This window comes from Strongylocentrotus purpuratus, unplaced genomic scaffold (assembly GCF_000002235.5).
Source record: "Strongylocentrotus purpuratus isolate Spur 01 unplaced genomic scaffold, Spur_5.0 spur5_scaffold_20, whole genome shotgun sequence".
Lineage (NCBI taxonomy): Eukaryota > Metazoa > Echinodermata > Echinoidea > Camarodonta > Strongylocentrotidae > Strongylocentrotus > Strongylocentrotus purpuratus.
Window position 1 is genome coordinate 15,085,026 of NW_022145606.1, and position 20,452 is coordinate 15,105,477.

Genomic DNA, 20,452 nt, shown 5'->3' on the forward strand with positions numbered 1-20,452 from the left:
TGTATTTGTAGTTTACAGTCAAACCTGCTTTAGTGACCACCTGTCTACAAAACCCACCTGCCTACAAAGACCACATTTTTTTCATTCCCTTTGGTTTCTAATTCAAACATGTACTATTGCAGAGATGCCAACCTTCTTCAACAAAAATAAGTATTCTTAAGAGCAAAAAACAGTATTTTTGGACAAAAAACAGTATTTTTGAAAAAATCTCTCAACTTAACATATCGCCCAATCGAGGAGCTTAAAAAACCAGGCAGTACCACGTATACGTATCCGGATCGGAGCGCGACGTGCATACATCACACGTGGGTTGTTCGCAATGTGCGCAGTTTGGGGCCCGTATCACCATCCTGCGTGCATCGTTTTAAGATGTAGGTGCATAATACACTTACGACACAAAGCCCATGATCAGAAATTAAGAAAAATATCACTAACAAAAAAAATAAAATGAAAAAAAAAAAAAAATTAAAAAATTTAAAAATTAAAAAAAAAAAAAAAAAATTTAAAAAAACGTAACAAAACATACAAAAAATGTACTGCCGTATTCATAGCGAAAAAACGGAACAAATACGGCAAAAACGGAACAGTTGGCATCTCTGCTATTGGCACCTTCACATAAAGACCACCTGCCTATAAAAACCACTTTTCTTGTATCCCTAGGATGGTCATTATAGACAGGTTTCACTGTATTATATCACAAACCTATCAAATACCTACCTGTTACAACGCACAATTAAAACCACACCCCAGCACCTTCCTATAGCTGATTAAACGCTGCATATTTATCCTCCCAGTTCTTGGAGGATGCCTGCTTCTTCTTCTTCCTCCCTGCAGCCAGTATCCGGGCCTTCTCCATGCTGGACTTGTTGCTGTCCACGTTTAGACTAGCTTGTCTGGATGTGGGCGGGGCAGTGGGTCTCGAGGGAGGTACTGATTCGGTCTATACGGAGAAGAAAAACGAAATCAAATCAATTAAAATCAGGCTGCTGTCCATTTTTAGACTAGATATTAGTGTTAGATTATATCTGTAAACAACAATACAACTGTAGAGATATTAAAGTCTGCAGTGATCTAGTCGGATGTGAACGCATGTAATATTTTACAAAGAACTAAACTTTTCACAACTGAGATCAACAATTTATTTTGAAATTATGCAAAATCATTTCCCTCTTCCTCAACTTTTTAATTTTTTTTCTTTTCCCTTTCCCCTGTATATTTCATTCCTTTCTTTAGTAATATTTCTATCATTAATTTATTAATTAGTATTCTTTCTTCTTCTTTTTTTTCATTTTCTTTTTCTTTCTTTTTTTTTGGGGGGGGGGGGCTTACAAACTCACCTGTACTTCATCCACCCATGGTTTGTTGCAGGCTCTCACAGAAAGTATTTTTATAATTTCAGAAAACCTTACTCCTCAAATCATAGCAACTACCACCAAAATATGAACCATTGGAGACTTTATAGAAGGGGGGTGGAAGGAAGGGGGAGGGCTCTCCTTGTTCCATACTCCATTCAACATTGTTTATGTATACCCTCAACCAAACAAAATGTGTTAACAAATACATCCTAATGGTTTAACCCACACACATCGTCATCATGCATGTATACATAAACATTGATGTATAATCCGAAAACCCATTTCTCTTTACATCTAAAAACATGTATGAATTTCTTACTGACGCTACATGGGAGCCTTAGAACATAACTTCTAACTGAATATCAAATTTTTAAAATGGATTTATCTCCTCAAAAGCCAGACTGCATTCATCCACTGGCCTAACTACAGTACAACAAAGTTTTGTCTATTCAAGAGAGAGAAAACAAATCATTGTGGAATTTTGATAAAAATTAATGGGATTCTGAAGGATTCATATAGGGGAAGGGGGCAGGGACAAAATTAATATATATTTTTCGGGGGCTACTTTCCAAACTTTCCTGCCTGAAAATAACATTCTAAAATTTGTTTTGCATTGCACTCTATGTAAATTTTTTTCACTGGAAGAGGGAATTTGGGAGATTTGGTGCTCCTTAAAATCAACATATAAAAATCTCCAACTTAAACGTGGACTAAAGTTCATAAGCTTTTCTCGATAATGACCATGATCTTTAAACGAAAAGATTCTTATGAACGTGTGAAGACAATGAAATATTTCAACCCATGCAAAATAAAAGATTTAAGGGCGTTCCACAGTAACGTTTGTGCCCACTTAAGCTACAGAGGGCCAGCTTGGTATGTGTATTCACCATGCATAATACCTGGGGGTGGTGTTTCACAAAGATCCTAAGTTGAACTTATCTCTAAGTTGGACTTAAAAGTTATGGACAGCCATTGGAGCCTTAAAATGAAATATATTCAAAAGCAGAAATTCAAATATTTTAGACTTTTTATAAATTCCACATCAAGAACATGAAATCACCTTGGTGATAGAAAATATGAAAGATTTGAATCAACATTTTATGCCTTTTAAAATAACTTTTACAAAATATTTTCAAAGATGCTAATGGCTTTCCATAATTGTTAAGTCCAACTTGGAGATAAGTTCAACTTGGGATCTTTGTGAAACACCCCCCTGGTGAGTGTTTCACAAAGACTAAGATCGACTTTATTTATTGGCATTTGTCTTTCAAGGGACGTACAAATCATGGTCACAAATCTACATAATTAACATTTTTTGATAGTACATTATTGAAGGAAAAAGTATTATCTAAAGATCATAATTGAGAGTGATAAGTGTGAGCAAACAGTGACATGAATGGCCTGCCATAGTTAAGTCCAACTTAAAGTTGATCTTAATTAGTCTTTGTGAAACACCACCCTGGGGTTAACGGTATCGTGCATCTAAAATAGATGATCAGCTGGCTCTGTAGAGCTCAGGTGGGCACGATCATTACTTCAGAACCGCCTTGAAAGGTCAAAGGTCAAATGAATGAAAATGATGACTCATGTTACTAATCAAATCAATTAAAAAAATTGAATATGCAAACATGATAATAAAATGATTCCAACAGCATTATACAGTCATTAAGATGAGTTTTTCCCAGAAACACGATTCCCTCTCTCAAAAAATATGGAGGAATATTCTACCTTTCAATACAGAAAAATAGCTTGCTTTCATTATAAACTAAGGTGCTTCATTATGCAGTGTACTTGTACTTCTTTACTTCAACATATACTTTTATTTCATATAACATGTATTTCAAATTATACTTCGGTATATATTTTCTATGATAATAACAGCTGTAATAAAGACAGCACTTATAATATGCCATTGACCGAGTAGAGTCTTCAAGGTGAAGGATAATATAAGGAGGGATGTTGAGAGGAATGATTTACATAAGTGAATAAGAGAGAGAGAGAGAAAGAGAGAGAAAGAGAGAGAGAGAGAGAGAAAGAGAGAGAGAGAGATGAAACAAAAATGTAATTTACATTATCTCTGCACCTTGAAAACCTCCAAAGAATATTTTCAAAACTTACAATTTAAATGTTTTCAGACTTCAAAGTGCCTTCTTTAGAATTAAGTTTTATTTGATCTTCATCAAAGTGATAAAGAAGAAATTTATATTACAAGTTATTTCTATAAACCATTACAGCTTTGATTTTAATAGAAATTACGATAAGCTACCAGTAAATCTAACTGAAATTTTGAACCGGAAAACAACACGGGTAAAATATTGTGAGAAACCGAACAACGTTTTTCCTTCTGTATATAATTTTAGAAATTGACGGCGTCCGGCAATTCTGAATCGTATCACATAAAAGAAAGTTAGATGAGGAGAAAAGGAAAAAGAAGAAGACAAAAGTGGTTTTGTTAGTTGAAGAAAGCTTGGAATATTGCTAAGGATATCAAGACAGATGGGAATTAAAATAAATGTTAAGCTAACATCAAAATTATTCATACCTCTTGTAAATTTGATGGTTTTGTTTAATTCGTAATTCAAGAATGAAAGATGGACTGGTGTAATTAGGGCCTTTGTTGAAATTGCGTATACTCTAAGCTTTGATATCACATTCTTAAGAAACTAAAAGTAAAACAAATCAAATTTTTTCAAGTACTTAAAAAATGACAAAACTTGGTAAGAGTATGAATAATTCAGGTGTTAATTGTACATGTAGAAACTACAAGAAACTTCTCATGGTTAACAGATAAAGGTAAGGAGAATACAGAAAATAGATAATAACATAAAACGGTGCACACAGGACTTAGAACGGTCTTTGGGTTCTGTGCAGGCCTTATTTGACTCTTTAGTTAATATGAAACCTAATTCATGCAGTACATTGCATTTACCAGCTCCATATCCTAAAACTGTTGATCGACCGTTGTGGGATAAAACTATTTTCTTTTGGGATGCATCTTTTCGTGCCACAACAGTTTGCCAATCTACAGGTGTACCTTAAATAATACCCTAGTCACTCCAACATGACACCAGGGTCCCGTCTTATAAAGAGTTGCAGTGATCCGAATCAATCGCAAGTTGGCAGTCTTCTATATCTTATTTACATAATTTGCAATTACTATCAGTCGCAAATAAGTTGAGATTGATATCAAGTCTTTATAAGATAGGGACCAGACAGACAACAGACAGACAGACAGACAGACAGACAACAGACCGAGCAAAAAATTGCCTCCAAAATGGGTTGGCTTATATTCGGTGTGGGGTTGGTTTGTCGTTGTGATTGAGGTATTAGGGTGAACTGTATGCCATTTACTTTAAGCCCAGACACTATGTAAGCAAAAACTGGTAATAGGACCAATAAAAAAAAATATTTAAAAAACCCTGATATACCTACCCTGGTCGGTTTATGAACAACAGGTTCCGGAGTTGGTTGTCTAACCGGTTCTGGAGTTGGTTCTCTAACCGGTTCTGGCGTTGGCTCCCGCACCGGTTCTGGAGTTGGTTCTCGCACCGGTTCTGGTGTTGGTTCTCTCTCTGGTTCTGGTGTTGGTTCTCGCTCTGGTTCGGGCTCTTCCGTGTAACCGGGGTAATCCGTCTCTGTGTCTGCTACGGGTGGGGCAGATTCCACGACAGGAACGGTGGCTGCCTCTAGGATCGGTTCTGGTTCTGGCTCTGGAAGGCTAACATCTGAATCTTCATCTCTATCCATGGGTGGACCCTGATTGTAAAGGTCATGAAAATATGTCAAAAAACATAGATTTGAGAGTCTTCATGCGTGTACCAGTCACGTACCCTGCGCAGCGCGTACCCTACTTTATTTTTATTGTGAAGTCAGAGTGTAATTTCGTTGATCCACTTGTTCCATTGCACGGTGAAGTCACTTTCCTCACAATATACTTTGTCCATCGTTATTGACCTCAGCGTGCAATGATGCAAATTGATCAAACGGAGTTGCACGCCTAGAGGATGATGCTGTTCAACATTACTTTTATCGCATGTCATGTGATTAAGAATTGACCAATGAGGTTGCAAGAATCTTAACCCTAACCAGTTGCTCAGATATATTGAAGCAGTAAAACGCAGCAATTGTTTTTAAAGTACGACATTAGTACAATTCACTTTAACTTCTGTATCTTATACACAGATCTATAGCTAAATAAAAATGTGTGCGTAAAGGACCTTTGTTGGGTACAGTGCTATTCATTTACAATCAAAATACAGCAGCCTTTTTGTGGCAGCTTGTGGCGTCATATCTGAACAGCCTTTAGCCTGTCCATGACCCTGACACATTGTTTTGATTCATGTTGGGGTGTTCTGCATTTAAAGACGTTCCACAGTAATGTTCATGTGCACCTTAGCTGCGCAGAGCAGGCTGATCATTTATTTACTATGCACAATACCAGGAACTAAAGGCATTGTACATGTCCATGGACAATACATAACCAGCTGCTCCTGCACAGCTGAGGTGCGCAAGAACGTTACTGTATAAACGTTACTTCACTCACTGGAACGCTTTCTTCCATCGTCACCTCCTCTGCCTGGACGACATCATCCTCCTCTACCTCTCTCCTCTCTCCATCCTCTATCGTCGCACCCGCCAAGACCGCCGCAAACTGCTCATCCACTTCATCCTCATCCTCTTGCTCCTGCCTCCTCTCCACCTCCGCGTACGGATGCTCGTCTTCCTCCTCCTCCTCCTCCTGCCTTTCTGGCGCCGACTCCTGGTGCTCCTCTATGCTCGCCTCGATGACCTCATGACCCCCCATACCACTGGCGTCCCCGTTCATGGGGACCATACCCTCCGACTCCAGATGGTCGCCGTTCACACGTGGCGAATCCTCCCCCACGCCACCATCCGCCATGCTCGCTTTTATCGTGATGCTGTTGTTCCGGCAGTATCTATCGAGTTCTTTGTCGACTACGAGCAGGATGGTTGAGCTGCCCCCGGCCTTGATCCGGGAGACCACCTGTGTGTGTGTTTCGCGTTCGATGTTGGTGCCATTGACTTCGATGACTCTGTCCCCCGTGCATAGGCCGGCTAGTTGGGCCGCTGATCCTACGAGGCGAGAAGAAACGGAGAGTAATATTTAGAAATTGGATGTGAGATGTGACATAACAAACTGGATTACTAAGAATGGCCTGCCATAGTTAAGTCCAACTTAAAGTCAATTTTAGTCTTTGTGAGAAGAAAAAAATAGGTGTGCAATAGTAGATTGCGGCTGATCTATTAGTGATCTGGCTTGCAAGTCCCTTCAGATAAGTAAAAATAGATAATATTTGTTTAAAAAGGGTGTTACATATATTAAATTAGCATTGATTCATCTAGAAATTTGCATTGACTCATCTAGAAACTGATCCACATGCTCCAGCAACAATTGCTAGACAGTAAATTTATGACACTATCTAATTTCCTAATTTCAACCCTCACCCCAAACACCATGTCTAACCCTAACCCTAAACATAGATGTAGATATAAAACTGTAAACGTAACCTACATGTACATGTATAACCCAATCACAACTTCCCTAATCTAGACTCCATATTTTTGACAAAATAAAAGCAAATGCCACCAGGGCAAGTGCTGTTTCACCTGAATATCATCCAAGTACAGTAAAAAAAAAAATAGTAACCACCTGTCTACAAAGACCAATTTTGTGGTTTCCCTTGAAAATGGTTTCTCATCGAAACATGTACTAAAGGAACCTGTACATAAAGACCACCTGCCTATAAAGACCACTTTTCTTGTCTCCCTTGGGTGGTCTTTATAAACAGGTTTCAGTGTACATGATATTTATCTTTGATAAGAAGACTTGTATTTTTTTCTCATATAAAACCATGTAAAACCCAGAAGACAAAATAGCACTAACGCAAGTTAGCAATAGAGCTTGTTTTCATATACCGGTACTTTAATAGTCAATACCAGCAGCTTCAAGTTGGGGAAATTATGCATGTGTCTTGTTTCTCTTGTCCAGTCCATATACAGTGAAACCTGTCTATAAAGACCACCCAAGGGAGACAAGAAAAGTGGTCTTTAACTCTTTATAGACAGGTGGTCTTTATGTACAGGTGCCTAAAGTACATGAAACCATTTTCAAGGGAAACAAAAAATGTACCGTAGTCTTTGTAGACAGGTGGTCACTAAAGCAAGCTTGACTGTATGTTGGATTATTAAAAGAAAAGTTGCAATAAACACACTATTTGAGTGAGGGGGATTGTGATCTATACAGACATGCAGTCTTTCAACACATGTAGTCGCCAAGGCAGTTTTGAATGTGTAATCAAAGTTTCAAAGAAAAAGAAAAAACTATTTTGGGGCGTATCACACAATAGCCAGAAAAACAAAAGGTTCTATTTAACATGGTATTAAATATCACTTTTCATTAGCTAAATACATCCCTCAGGTTATTTGTACATGACCAAGTAAATACACAATGTATGAAAAGCTAACAGCTCATATGTCCCAAAGTAAACACCCTTCTGCAAAGTGTCTCACTCATACTGGTATACGACTGTAGAACCCCAATTATTTGCCAGCCATTTTTAACTTTTGACGTGCAGGGCTAAAATTAACGGGCAAGTTATGCAGCAGTGATGTCATGCTGGGTGTAATGTACATGTACTTACAGCATGCATTAGTAATTTCTTGCATTATAGTGCAAAGTCAACAGGGAAACAGCTATCAACCAACGCATTGTAAATACTTTTAGAAGTCTAAATGTATAGGTGCTAAGTGGTATAAGGTGTCTCAACAAAAGAAAAGAAGAATTAGGATTGAGCTGAATTGAGCTGTCTAATGATCGACAGTGTACAAGACATCAAAAATAAAACAAATAAATAAAATGAAGAAATTGTTCAATTGGGCTGTCATTTTCAATGTATTTTATTAGGATATTTTGGAAACTACATGTATGTATCAAGAAAATGAAGGAAAATAAGTTTCAAAGTATTTTTGTTTGTTCTTTTTTATATCACCTTTTGCTTGTAATTCATCATCTACATGTATTTTCTTTATCTGCCCCCCTTTTTTTTAATCTTGATTTTATGTAAATTGTACACCAAAGTTATTGTTATTCTGTATGTTTTGTGAGGATCATTTTTAACAAGCCATTTTATGTATGTGCTTTTAATGATACTCCTACTTCAAATATTGCATATTTGTATTTGTAAGATTATATATATATATCATTGTTATCTTGATGTGGAAATATATAAATAAAATGTAATGAAACAATTTCTTTTCTTTTTTTTTCTGGACACCCTGTAGGAGTAGACTTTGCACTGACATAAAGCAAGAACATACAAAACGTGGGCAGTCAAAATTCATGCAGGTCTTTTTTTAACCCCTCTTTTGTGTCATTTCGTTTGTGGAATTATCCGAGTTAAATTTGCTGTAATGCACAAATATTTAATTCTCTTCGATCATTCATTCAATATAATACCTTAATTGTTGCATTTATTGAGATGAAGATGAATATTTGTCATGTATCAAAGTTCACATCTGAAAAGCGCTGTGCCCACATTTTGGGTCAAGGCTTTCAACATTGTACTGTATTTTGCTTAAACTATAGATAATGTAGCAATGTTCGCATCATACATGTAACATCGCACACATGTACTGGTAGTTTTCGACTTTAAGTTTAACTTTACAGTGTAGCTAAAGCTCAAATGACCCACTATTAAACACAACTTGAGTTCACATGGGACCCAAACAACAAGTTTTCAAAGTTTAAAACAATGACCTCTAACAAGAATTTGCATTCACTGAGCCATCACAGTATTAATTAATAAAGAAGACAAAGTTGAACATTTACAAAATTTTGGGCGAACCTAGCTAATTACTCTTCTCTTTTTTCTTCTCTTGTCAGCATTCAATGGAATCCACCCTTTTCCATTGAACTGCATTGATGTGTGTGGGTCCATTGTATTAATACAAAACTACAAAAGTACAAAAGTAATTTGGCACCAACTCGCAGCTAACGAAGCAGTAACGACCAAGGGGTGAACTTCTCTTTAACAATATTCTATTGTAGTTAATCTCCAAAGTGGGAACACAACCCTTCTAGGATGCAATGAATACTGTTTGACTTGTGTCATGTTGCACTGACTCTTGTCATGTACATGTATACCAGCCTAACAATGACCTTGTTCATGCTCAAAGTTAAATCCCTCTATTAATTACACATGTACTTTTCAACAATGCTCTATTGTAGTCAACATTCCCAAGGTGAGAACACAGCCCTTCCAGCATGCAATGAATACTGGTTGACTTGTATCATATTGCACTGACTCTTGTCATGAATACTAGCCTCACAATGGGCTGTTCACACTCAAAGTTAATCCATCCTATTAAAGTTGTAAGGATAATCTACAATTTACAAACCTGGCTACAAATATAATGACTACCCTTTAAATAGATCGAACAAATGGCCACTCTAGGCAGGTGGTCTTTGTAAACGGGTTGTGCTGCAGGTCTGCATCTACATGTACATGTATGTATGGAGAAAATACGTTGTAAAAAATGGTAAATGTAGCGTTAGTTGAAAGCAGAGGTAACGCCCTTCTGGCTTTTAACAGAGGACTTTTCATTCATCCATTCCAAAAGTACACAGTAGGCTGATACAGGTAATAGTGCAAATAAGATGTGTGGTCTATTTTGGTCTAAACAAGTGTGTGGTCTAGCTGGGATGTTCAAGTACATTCTGTACATATGATTATGAATAACTTAGTTTGTGTAGCATACTATGTTTAATTATAACCACTTATAATTTTTCTCTCTTTCTCTCATACAGTGTCATCAATTTACCCCCTCCCTCCCCCTCCCCATGTGGGCTAGACGGTGCTCATTTCATATAGGCAATGAGTATTGGCTGCACCCTAATTCAACGCATTCACAAATGACACAATACAAATGATTAAATCAATCATTTTCAAAAAAGGCTACACTGTACGTGGGCATTCCTCTTATTTTGTTAGAATACATGTGTGTAATCTCGCACAAAAGAAGTCTAAATTTCAAGTCGAAGAGCAAATATACCCACCTCTGAGTAAACAAATCAAGTTCAAAGTTTCAGATATTTTTTTAAAGGCTATTCATTTAATATGATTTTATCTCTTACAGTTGATCATCATATTCAAGATACACAGTGACTTTTTTAAAGTTAATACAAAGTTTTGGGAAATTTTGAAAATTGGGTGGATAGTGATTCCGTAGAATTTTGATATATTAAGATGCCCCTGTGGATGTATTATAAGCACTAAAAATTTTAGCCACTAAAACCATTCTACTTTTGAGAAAAATTGAATATTTAAAAATTTACCGGTGCTCCCGGTTGATTTTGATAAATTTCAAATAGCGCCCACGGCCATACAATGGTAGCTGCGACCATGAAAATCTCAAAATATGTAGTTGGGATGTACATGTACTTTCCAAACAGAAATAGCTAATCGGTCGATTATAGTCAAGAAACATTTTTTATAGCTTAATTAATATCTTGACCTTGAGAGGGAGATATACAACATAAAGCGTTTATTACCCGGTATTTACAATTTCATAACTTTAGACTCTATTGCAACCGTGACAACGATCATTAAATATTGTAAGATCGCATATGCTTCCAATATGTTCATTTGAACCAAATTCATGACCCTATACCAAAACTTTGTAATACCTTTAATACCTTGGGCACAAACCACCTCCCAAGGAAATTACCATCAGATTATAAATATATATTTTTTCTAAGGGGCAATAAAATCAAGTTTTTCTGACATTCTTCGACTTGATTGCTACCGACAGCACAGAAAGGATTAAGCCAAAGGAACATGCCCCGTATATCTTATCACAAATCTACAGTAAATAGAGACATCATCAATTGTTGAAGTCATGTTTCCAATGTACACAAATGCATTTGAACAGTATGTCTACATCCAATATAAGGTCTGTTTTCATCAGCTCAATTTTGCCAAATAACCCGCTATTTTCAGACTCGGGATATTATCCCGAAGCTCGAAATTGCGTCTTCACCAGACCAATACGCTCATCACAAACTAGCTCAGACAGGCACAAACTAGCTCAGACAGGGTCAAATTAGCCAGCTATTTTCCAAATAGCGGGATATTTTGGAAACAAGACCAAGATTTCTTGGGATATTTTCTCAACCATATATCACACTGATTGCAACTACGGGCTGATGACGACGCAAATTAGCTGGATAATTTGTGATGGGGATAGTTAAAATACTAAAAACTCGAGCTGATGATGACAGGCCTTATGTACTCCAAATACATGTACTTTGTTATCGATCGATTCGTTTGCCTATGCACACATCTGCGCTTGCAATTAATCGTGATAAGGAAATAATTACATGTAATGTGTAGTCATGAAGTGATGTACATCCCCCAAAATCAAAGTTGTAGAAATATCACAGGAACTGTACTGTCAGATTGCTTGTATCAGTATCAGATTTCTTGAGGAAGCGGTTGAAGATTAATGCCATTTTTCTTCTTCGTTCTGGTTTTCTTTTGCTTTTGTTATATATTCATATTTCTTATCAAATTTTGAACATTTATAGAATTCACTGATATGTAAACTGTATTTATCATTCATCCATTTTATCAATTTGATTGTTTATATATATATTTATTAATTTACATGTATGTAAGGGTGTATTAATTTGATAGATTAAAAACTTATCAATATTTGGTAAATTTGTCCCGATTTATGTTTTTTGAGAATATGACATAATAATATATAACATCAAAAAGTATTCAACAAAGGCTGTAATTCAATCTGTCCACCTTTCATTTTTAGGTTTAAAAAAAAAAAAATACATTACATTTTTAATGGGGTTTATTAAAATAAGTTGTTAACTGTTTGTGCATTTTATAGTTGTTTGTACACATACATGTATTTCATCATTCATTCAATCGTTTCCTTTTGCATTTATATTAACATCCTCATCATGTCTGGTTGGCCTTTCCCCTTTAAACTAATGCATGCTGGTCTTTGATTATACCCAATATGATTAATTGGAGTCCATAACCCTTTTCATTACGAGCTTCAAGAGTTTCTAATGACTTTTGTTAGAATGCCCTCCGCATGGAATGTAATTTACATTCATTACTGCTCATACCGTGATAGTAATTTGAATGGAATCGGCAGGGGGGGGGGGGGGGACTTTAAAGGTAAAGACCAGTTATGGTCATGCGATTGCATTGTGAAAGAAACGTTGTGGAATGGATCATAAAAGGTTGATCATCTAGCATCTAGCATCTGCAAGGTTCTGGAGTCATCAAAATGATAAGAAATTTGGCCCATTCTTCGTAAAGTTACAAGCACCATACACAGAAAGATGTATATGGGACTACCCCATATCTCTCACAGACCATGAGAGAAACATATTTACCAAATATATTAATTAGTAGGCGGTTTCCCGGCAAATTTTTTATCATCATGTATTAGTCAAAACATATTCTTTCATATGATTGGTGATGAGAGCTTCCATTTCATTTGTTTAAATTGGGGCGTTTCCAATACTGGTCTTTACCTTTAAGGTTTATCAAGCCTGTATGCTGTACATGTACATGTATATTTGAGAAATCTTAAATGTAAAAAGTTTTAAAAGATTTATGATAAGACTTTTGTTTGGGGAAGGACAAAAATTTATTGAATTTGAATTGTTTTCTACGCCTATTTAATTGTTTTAATATTCCAAATACGATTTAATGAGGGCATCTCTGTATTAAAGTCACGGACAAAGGCATGACTGTCATGGAGTTTTATCTGCGTTTTTATTTAAAACGATGCTCAAACATGCAAATTTGCTAAATGATGTTGCATACTACAGTAAGTTTGAACAATGCATTGTCATACATTTCAATGTACAATATTGTGAATTTCTGACTAGAAATTAATTAATCTCATAATATTGATATTGTACAGTACATGTACATGTACATACTGTATACACTGTTTTCGTGTATCTACTGTATACTATTATTATTTTTTGTGAGTCTGAAAGTGGGGGAGGGTTACACCACAACTGAAGAAGCTCTAGATGTACAGCTCTTAGGCTGCGTTTATGCTTGATTTTAAAGGTAGAATGAGCGATCTGAAACGCACATCGTAAACGCTCATCGTAATCGCAGTTCCACGGTGTACTGTTTATGCTCACTTCTCTGGCTCCTCCAGGCAATTCTCATCTCTTAATTGGCCTTGCAGCTGGATTCGCAACCTGCACTGTGCATGCTACATGTACGTAGACCCACTAGAGGTCGGTGCGTTGACCCCATTTAAACGCATTTACAAATTGTAAACGCATCTTTTTGTGAGTTTACGATCGACGATCGCCGTATTTCGGTGATTCTACAAAAGTGAGCATGGACGCAACCGTGTTTTAAACTAAACGCGTAACAGATGCCTGATTCTGGCTAGAAAAAGTTAAGCATAAACACACCCTTAAACAGAGGTCATTCACTAGTCAATACACGGATACAAAGACCTTTATTGTGTCTCCGCCCCCAAATAAACAAAGAATTACCACCTCCACAAAGCATCTGTTCAAAACCAGAAGGGTGTTAACACTGTATTACAGTCATGCCCTTCTGGTTCCGAACAAAGCTTTATGAGTACATGTACACCCACAAGTGGACTTCATACAGAAGCAACGTTTGATCTCGTTTTTACAGTGGACTTCTTTCAAACGCAACGTTTCAAATCGTTTTTACAGTGGAATACATATAAAAGCAACTTTTTATCTCGTTTTTACAATGGACTTCTTTCAAAAGCAACGCTTCAAATTGTTTTTACAGTGGAATACATACTGTATAAAAGCAATGTTTTATCTCGTTTTTACAATGGACTTCTTTCAAAAGCAACATTTAAAATCGTTTTTACAATGGACTTCATAGAGAAGCAATGTTTCATCTTGTTTTTACAGTGGAATAAATATAAAAGCAACGTTTTATCTCGTTTTTACAATGGACTTCTTAGAGAAGCAATGTTTCATCTTGTTTTTACAATGGACTTCTTTCAAAAGCAACGTTTCAAATCGTTTTTACAGTGGAATACATATAAAAGCAATGTTTTATCTCGTTTTTACAATGGACTTCATGCAGAAGCAACGGTTTATCTCGTTTTTACAGTTGCCCTCAATACTCCTTCGTGATTGGCACCTTGTGTTTACACAGATAAGATATCTGGGTGTATCAAAATTGCAGAATAAAATACAAAGTCTATTTTGTTACCTATCATGACCTTCTACCCTTGTATTGACAAAACCCTATTTGTTTTTGACGATATATCCTCTTGACTAGGAAACACACAGTTGTTATGAAGTGGGACACATGCGTTAAAATCCCCTATTGAGGGAATTAATTTACACAGTGGTAATTTGAAAAAGGAACTCTGAGGGAAAAAATGTAGGCCTTTACTGGTATTTTTAACTGAGAAAAAAAATCCCCATATTAGGCCAATTAACACAGCAAATAAAAATATTTTGAAAAAAACATCGTTTTCGGGGATTGCCATTCAAAAAATATTCAACAAAGGCCCTATTTCAACCAGTGCCCTTTTTTATTCTTGATTAATACAAAAAACAAAATAAAAACATAAAATTCACAAAGGGTATGAATTATTAAGTAGTTATTTGCTGGTCTCATCATTTTTGGCATACAAATGATACAATGATATCCATAAAATTACAGATAACCAGACAGGCCCTAATATAAATTGATGGTATTCTGTAATAAATTTACCAAATCTATGGAGTTACCACTCCAGTTCTTTCGACCCCAAAACAAAGGAGAATATGTACAGAATGCATGGGACTGTGAGCTTTTAGTATCATAAGGGTTAAACAAATCCACTTCCAATTGATGGGCCTGGACTCCGACCGACCATGATCAAACTATAATCAGCTCATAACCAGATTGGATTTCCTGGCTTGATTTCCTGCTCATTTTCAGCCCACCCTTCTTCCTATCTCTGCAGATGGGTTATACATCCTGATCTGAAATGACAGAGAGCGCATCATCGTAGACTGACAATTGTAATGAAGATATAGTGTTAGTTTTGGGCTTCTGGCCATGTAAAAGTGCACCCAGACATTGTTTGTCCAGACAGGTTATTATGTATCCAGACGGTTGATCCTATTTTAAAACAGCAATTTGAAGAAGTTTACAAGCATGTATTTCATGAATCAGACTTATGTTGAAATAAATTAAAATGACAAAGATTCATGATGGTTGATGCCATTTGATGAATATGTTACATGAACGTTCAATTTTTTTTTGTGTTTACCGGTAATTGCTTTGCAACTATTGGCGAAATACCAAAATGGGAGAAAAACCAACGATTTATAGGTTGCAGCGTAAACGCAGCTAATTCTGAATCACCGGGAGTGGCATGAATGTGCCAGACATACGCACTAGACTGTATACATGTAATATCATCTCCACTATCATTATTCCAAGGTGCATTGAAGCATGAACCTAATATTGAAGATACTGCTGCTGGTAGTGGTAATAGCATCAGTATTTACTGGTATGTACATTTCCAAGCATGATAGGATACATTACTGAAGATTGTAATTCGAGAAGATTCATGAATATCACCTTCAACATTGAACTTTATATATTATATACTATATATTGGGTCAGGGTCGCTATCTATGACCATTTCAGGGCATGAAACTTTCGCCATTCTGAACCACTAGCTCATAAAGTTTGCAAACAATTCATACATGTATGTAGCTGCATTCACGCTGCAAGAAAAAAAAAATTCTCAAATTTCAGAGTTTTTTTTTTAAGTTGCCAGGTACTGTGTATACACGACAACAACAACAAATTTGAAAAGCCCACCTCTGGAGAGCGGTTTTGTTTAAAACACTGGGCAAAACTCCACCAGAATTTGTGGTGTAAATGTCCATGCTCAAAACGCCTGTTCGGTCATGACCCTCCTTGCTTTCCTGCTAAGGCATGCAAAGCAGTAACAAATGTCACATGCACAAAACTCCTCCCCCACCCCCCCCCCCCCCCCCCCCCCCCCCCACCAAAAAAGAAATGGGAGGGAAGAATTTATAAGCGAATATGAACTATTATTCATGGGTTATTTCATTAGTGTACAGTAAATGGCAGTTTAAAAAAGAAAAATGTGTTTTTCAAATTGTTTTTTCTTCGATGAAAATGGGCCGTATGTTAATTTTAAAACATGCAAAGGTTGCGAACTTCTACAAACCGACTTTGCACCTGGGGCAACAACAGCCACAGACAATGAATCAAAACCATACTCGCTTGAGTGAGCAAAGAATTCAATATTGATTTGTACATTATTGTACACCCACTGTAACCGTCTGCGAGACTCTGCATACCCTCTTTTAAACCGATTTGAAAATACATGTCGTAAATCAAGTAGCCTTCAACGTCTTAAATTAAATCAATCAGCAATCCATTGTTCTATTCATTTGGATGTAGCAGAACGCAGTGACATTGTAACAGAAATGCTCAGAGTTAGAACACATGAAAGAAATGTATATAAAACTGTATGAAGAATCGTTGTACTGTATATTAGGTAGTGAAGGGAGCATATGAACTAGAACATACATGTACAGTGAAACATACATTGGTATTCATAGGCAGGTGGTCTTTATGTGTTCCTTTAGTACATGTTTCAATATGAAAACATTTTCAAGGGAAACAAAAAATATTCAGATTTGCAAACAAAATAAATGTATCACGATTTACACACCACTGAATATTTGAACCTTTGTTTAAAAAATTGCCATCCTTAACAATTTGCACGAAATTCATGTGGCAAAACTGTGCAGGAATTTAACCTTTGCAGTCACACACACCTAGTTTCCATGGCTTTTCACAGCTTTTGATACAAATATTGGAGTACGCCTACATGTACTCAAAGTACTGGCCACAAATTTGAATAGCACAGCAGTAATGGCATGCTTGAATCATTACACAATTATTATTTTCAAATATGCAAACATTCAAGGCCTTCACTCATATCATTTGTTATTATTGACTAATAAGGCAAATATAAAATGTATTGATGAGCAACTCCTTTTCTGGCTGAATATCACAATAGCTTTGCTCATGAGCAGTGCATGATCATGAGAGTCTGTAACTTGTTATTAATGAATGAACTACAAAATATACATGTACATGTACCATGAATCCAGTCTGCATATTTTACTTGTTGATATGTCGGGCAAGCATTCTAAAAGTCAAGATTTCAGGTTGTCAAGAACAACCTTTGTTTAAAAAGTATGCATAAAAGCGGTCCGTTATGAATATGCAATACACATGAAATCAGAGATGACTACATGTATGTGGCATTATTACAATGTAGTTTATAACTGCAATACCACAGCGCAACCATTACTTGAACATCTAAGTGTGAACACCCCTTACCGTGGATAATTCCATTTCACACTTGAATGAGCTGAAGCTCTTTTGCTGGCTGGAAAAGGTCAAGGTATTCGTATAGTGCATCTTCATATTATAATGATGCCTTGCTTATTCAATTCTGAATTATTAACAGGGATTCATGCAGATATTATAAGGAGAAACTATATATCACCGTGTTTCTAAATTGGGAAGTAGGCCTAACGGCAACTTGAGTAACAGTATTGTAAAACCGGAACTGACATGGAAAGTAGTAGCCTAGTACTAATACTCCAAGTCCTACTCCCCCTACTACTACTTCTACTACTACTAAAGATGTTACTACTCCTATTCCTACTTCTACCATTACTACTACTCCTCCTACTCCTACTACTACTACTACTACTACTACTACTACTTCTACTACTCCTCCTACTCCTACTTCTACTACTACTACTACTACTACTACTACTACTACTACTTCTACTTCTACTACTCCTACTCCTACTACTACTACTACTACTCCCCCTACTATTTCAGGTGTACACAGGGAAAAAATTAATATTTATTTTTCGGGGGGCTACTTTTCAAGCTTGACTGCATAAAAATAACACTCTAAAATTTGTTTTGCATTGAACTCTATGCAAATTTACAGGGGCTCTTTTCTGATTTTCGGGGGGGGGGGGGCAAATTCGCCCTGAGCCCCCGTGTATTTTTTTCACTGGGTGTACATGTACATGTACTGTACATGCAGACAGGTATTCTCTGAGTACTTTCAGGCTGGGGAATCTTCGATTTCACAGTGCGCTGGACGGTGGCCTTTTGAAATAACCATGCCAGGGTATCAAATAGATGATAAGCTTCGCGCATGTCTCAAAATTATCCTTTTTCAGGTGTGGTAAGGTATTCTCAAAGCATTTTCAGGCTGGGAGTCTTTGAAATTCACAGTGGAACATTAGATAGGGGGTTGTGATCACTTTCTTAAAAACCATTGACAATGATTACTTTTCTGGTGTGGACTCATATCCTCGAATCACTTTCAAGTTGGAGTGTGTCTTCAATTGCACATGTAATGGATAAGGGGCCTTATGAAATGAACCAGGGTATAAAATTAATAATGAGCTTCCAGCATCTACAGTATAATTCCATTGTAGATTCAGTTAGGCTTTATTACACAAAAAGTTAATTTCATAATTATAAACTTCAAAATTATCTTGTATATTTAGCAATCGTGCAGACGCACTTACAGTATAAATGAACCTGTAAGTGGAAGTAAAGTAACAAATCACAATTGATATTAGAGGAATAGTTGAGGGTTTTTTTGCAGAGGGTACTACACAAAACAATTTTTTGTGAGAAAAGGAAAAAGTGAGTGTCAAATTAGAAAGAATTCAATTTAAATGACAAAATCATCTTTGTTTGATCAAAATCGGTTCAAAAACAGCTGAAATATCCATAAATAAAAAACATTTATAATATTTGTGGTGCCCCACAAATATTCGGTAATTTTGAACTACCTGGTAGCCGTTGAAAAACGAGATAGCGCCTTAAACATTTTATTCCAGCCAATGCCAATATTGGCTTCTGTTGGTTTTTTGTGTTGATTATAATACGCACAATCAGCCTGCCCGTGTATTGTTATTGTTAATTAATCAATTAATTAACGGTCACTGCATTTTTTTAAAGTGGAGCTGAATTGTCATGATCATATTTAATCTAAATTCATACATTTTGGGGTCTAAAATTACCTTCATAGCAATTTGAGGTTCTAAAAGGGCACTAGAAATGTCATATAATTAAGAGCTATAACCTTGCACTTTGAAGGCATTTGCAGTCTTAAATAAGAACTCAGATATCCCTTTGAAGGCAGGGGTGTCTTTGATTTCACAGAGCACAGGACAATTAGGAGCCTTATGAGAGACAGTTGGGCCACGGTATAAAATCAATCACTCCTGCATCTCTCAAATGATTTTTTTTTCAAGTATAGACAGGTATTCTCTATTACCGATAAGCATTTTCAGGCTGTGGTGTCTTTGATTTCACAGTGCGCTGGACAAGGGCCTTATCAACCGGGCCAGGGTATGAAATTGATGATAAACTTCCTGCATGCATTTCTCAAAATGATCATTTATCAGGTGTGACCAGGTATTGTCGAAGCACTTTCAGGCCGAGGTATCTCACAGGGCACTGGACAGGGGCCTTATCAAATAACCGGGCCAGGGTATGAAATCGATATTGCTTCCTGCATGCTTCTCTCAAAGTGATCATTTTTCAGGTGTGAGCAAGTACCCTCAAAGCACTTTCAGGCTGTTGTGTCTTCGATTTCACAGGGCACTGGACAAGGAGCCTTATGAGATAGCCCGGGCATTAAGATCAGCTTCCAGTGCCTATGATAATAACATTGAAATCAGATAACGCAGTCACCTGATAGGATCCCTGGCGACCGAGGCAAGAGCTCTTTCGCTGACCATGTTCACACTACCAAAATTCATTGTATAGCTAAACGAAAAATCCTCATTTTGACATTAGCTGCGACCAAAAGCAAACACCATCAAATTGAAAAATCCACCTCTCGAGTGGGTTTGTTATTAAAATGCCTGACAAAGTTTCACATAATCTTGCAGTGAAAATGCTAACTACGGTAAGATATCAATTTTTGCTTGTGTG

At 36.6% G+C, this 20,452-nt stretch overlaps 1 protein-coding gene across 2 annotated transcripts in view; it reads right to left on the minus strand.

The window, feature by feature from the left end:
* The window catches only part of LOC763547 (Na(+)/H(+) exchange regulatory cofactor NHE-RF1), a 35,396-nt gene that overhangs the window by 2,313 nt on the left and 12,631 nt on the right, over positions 1–20,452 (minus strand). Inside the window, exons 2-4 of one of the 2 annotated variants that reach the window (XM_003730184.3) lie at positions 5,899–6,449; positions 4,788–5,111; positions 718–940 (exon numbers count right to left, since the gene is read on the minus strand). In XM_003730184.3, coding sequence (XP_003730232.2) covers positions 758–940; positions 4,788–5,111; positions 5,899–6,449 — 1,058 coding nt within the window. In that variant the 3' untranslated portion in view covers positions 718–757. Of the gene's footprint in view, positions 1–717; positions 941–3,155; positions 3,738–4,787; positions 5,112–5,898; positions 6,450–20,452 lie in introns of those variants that run through there. The other variant, XM_030992829.1, reaches the window with a different exon arrangement.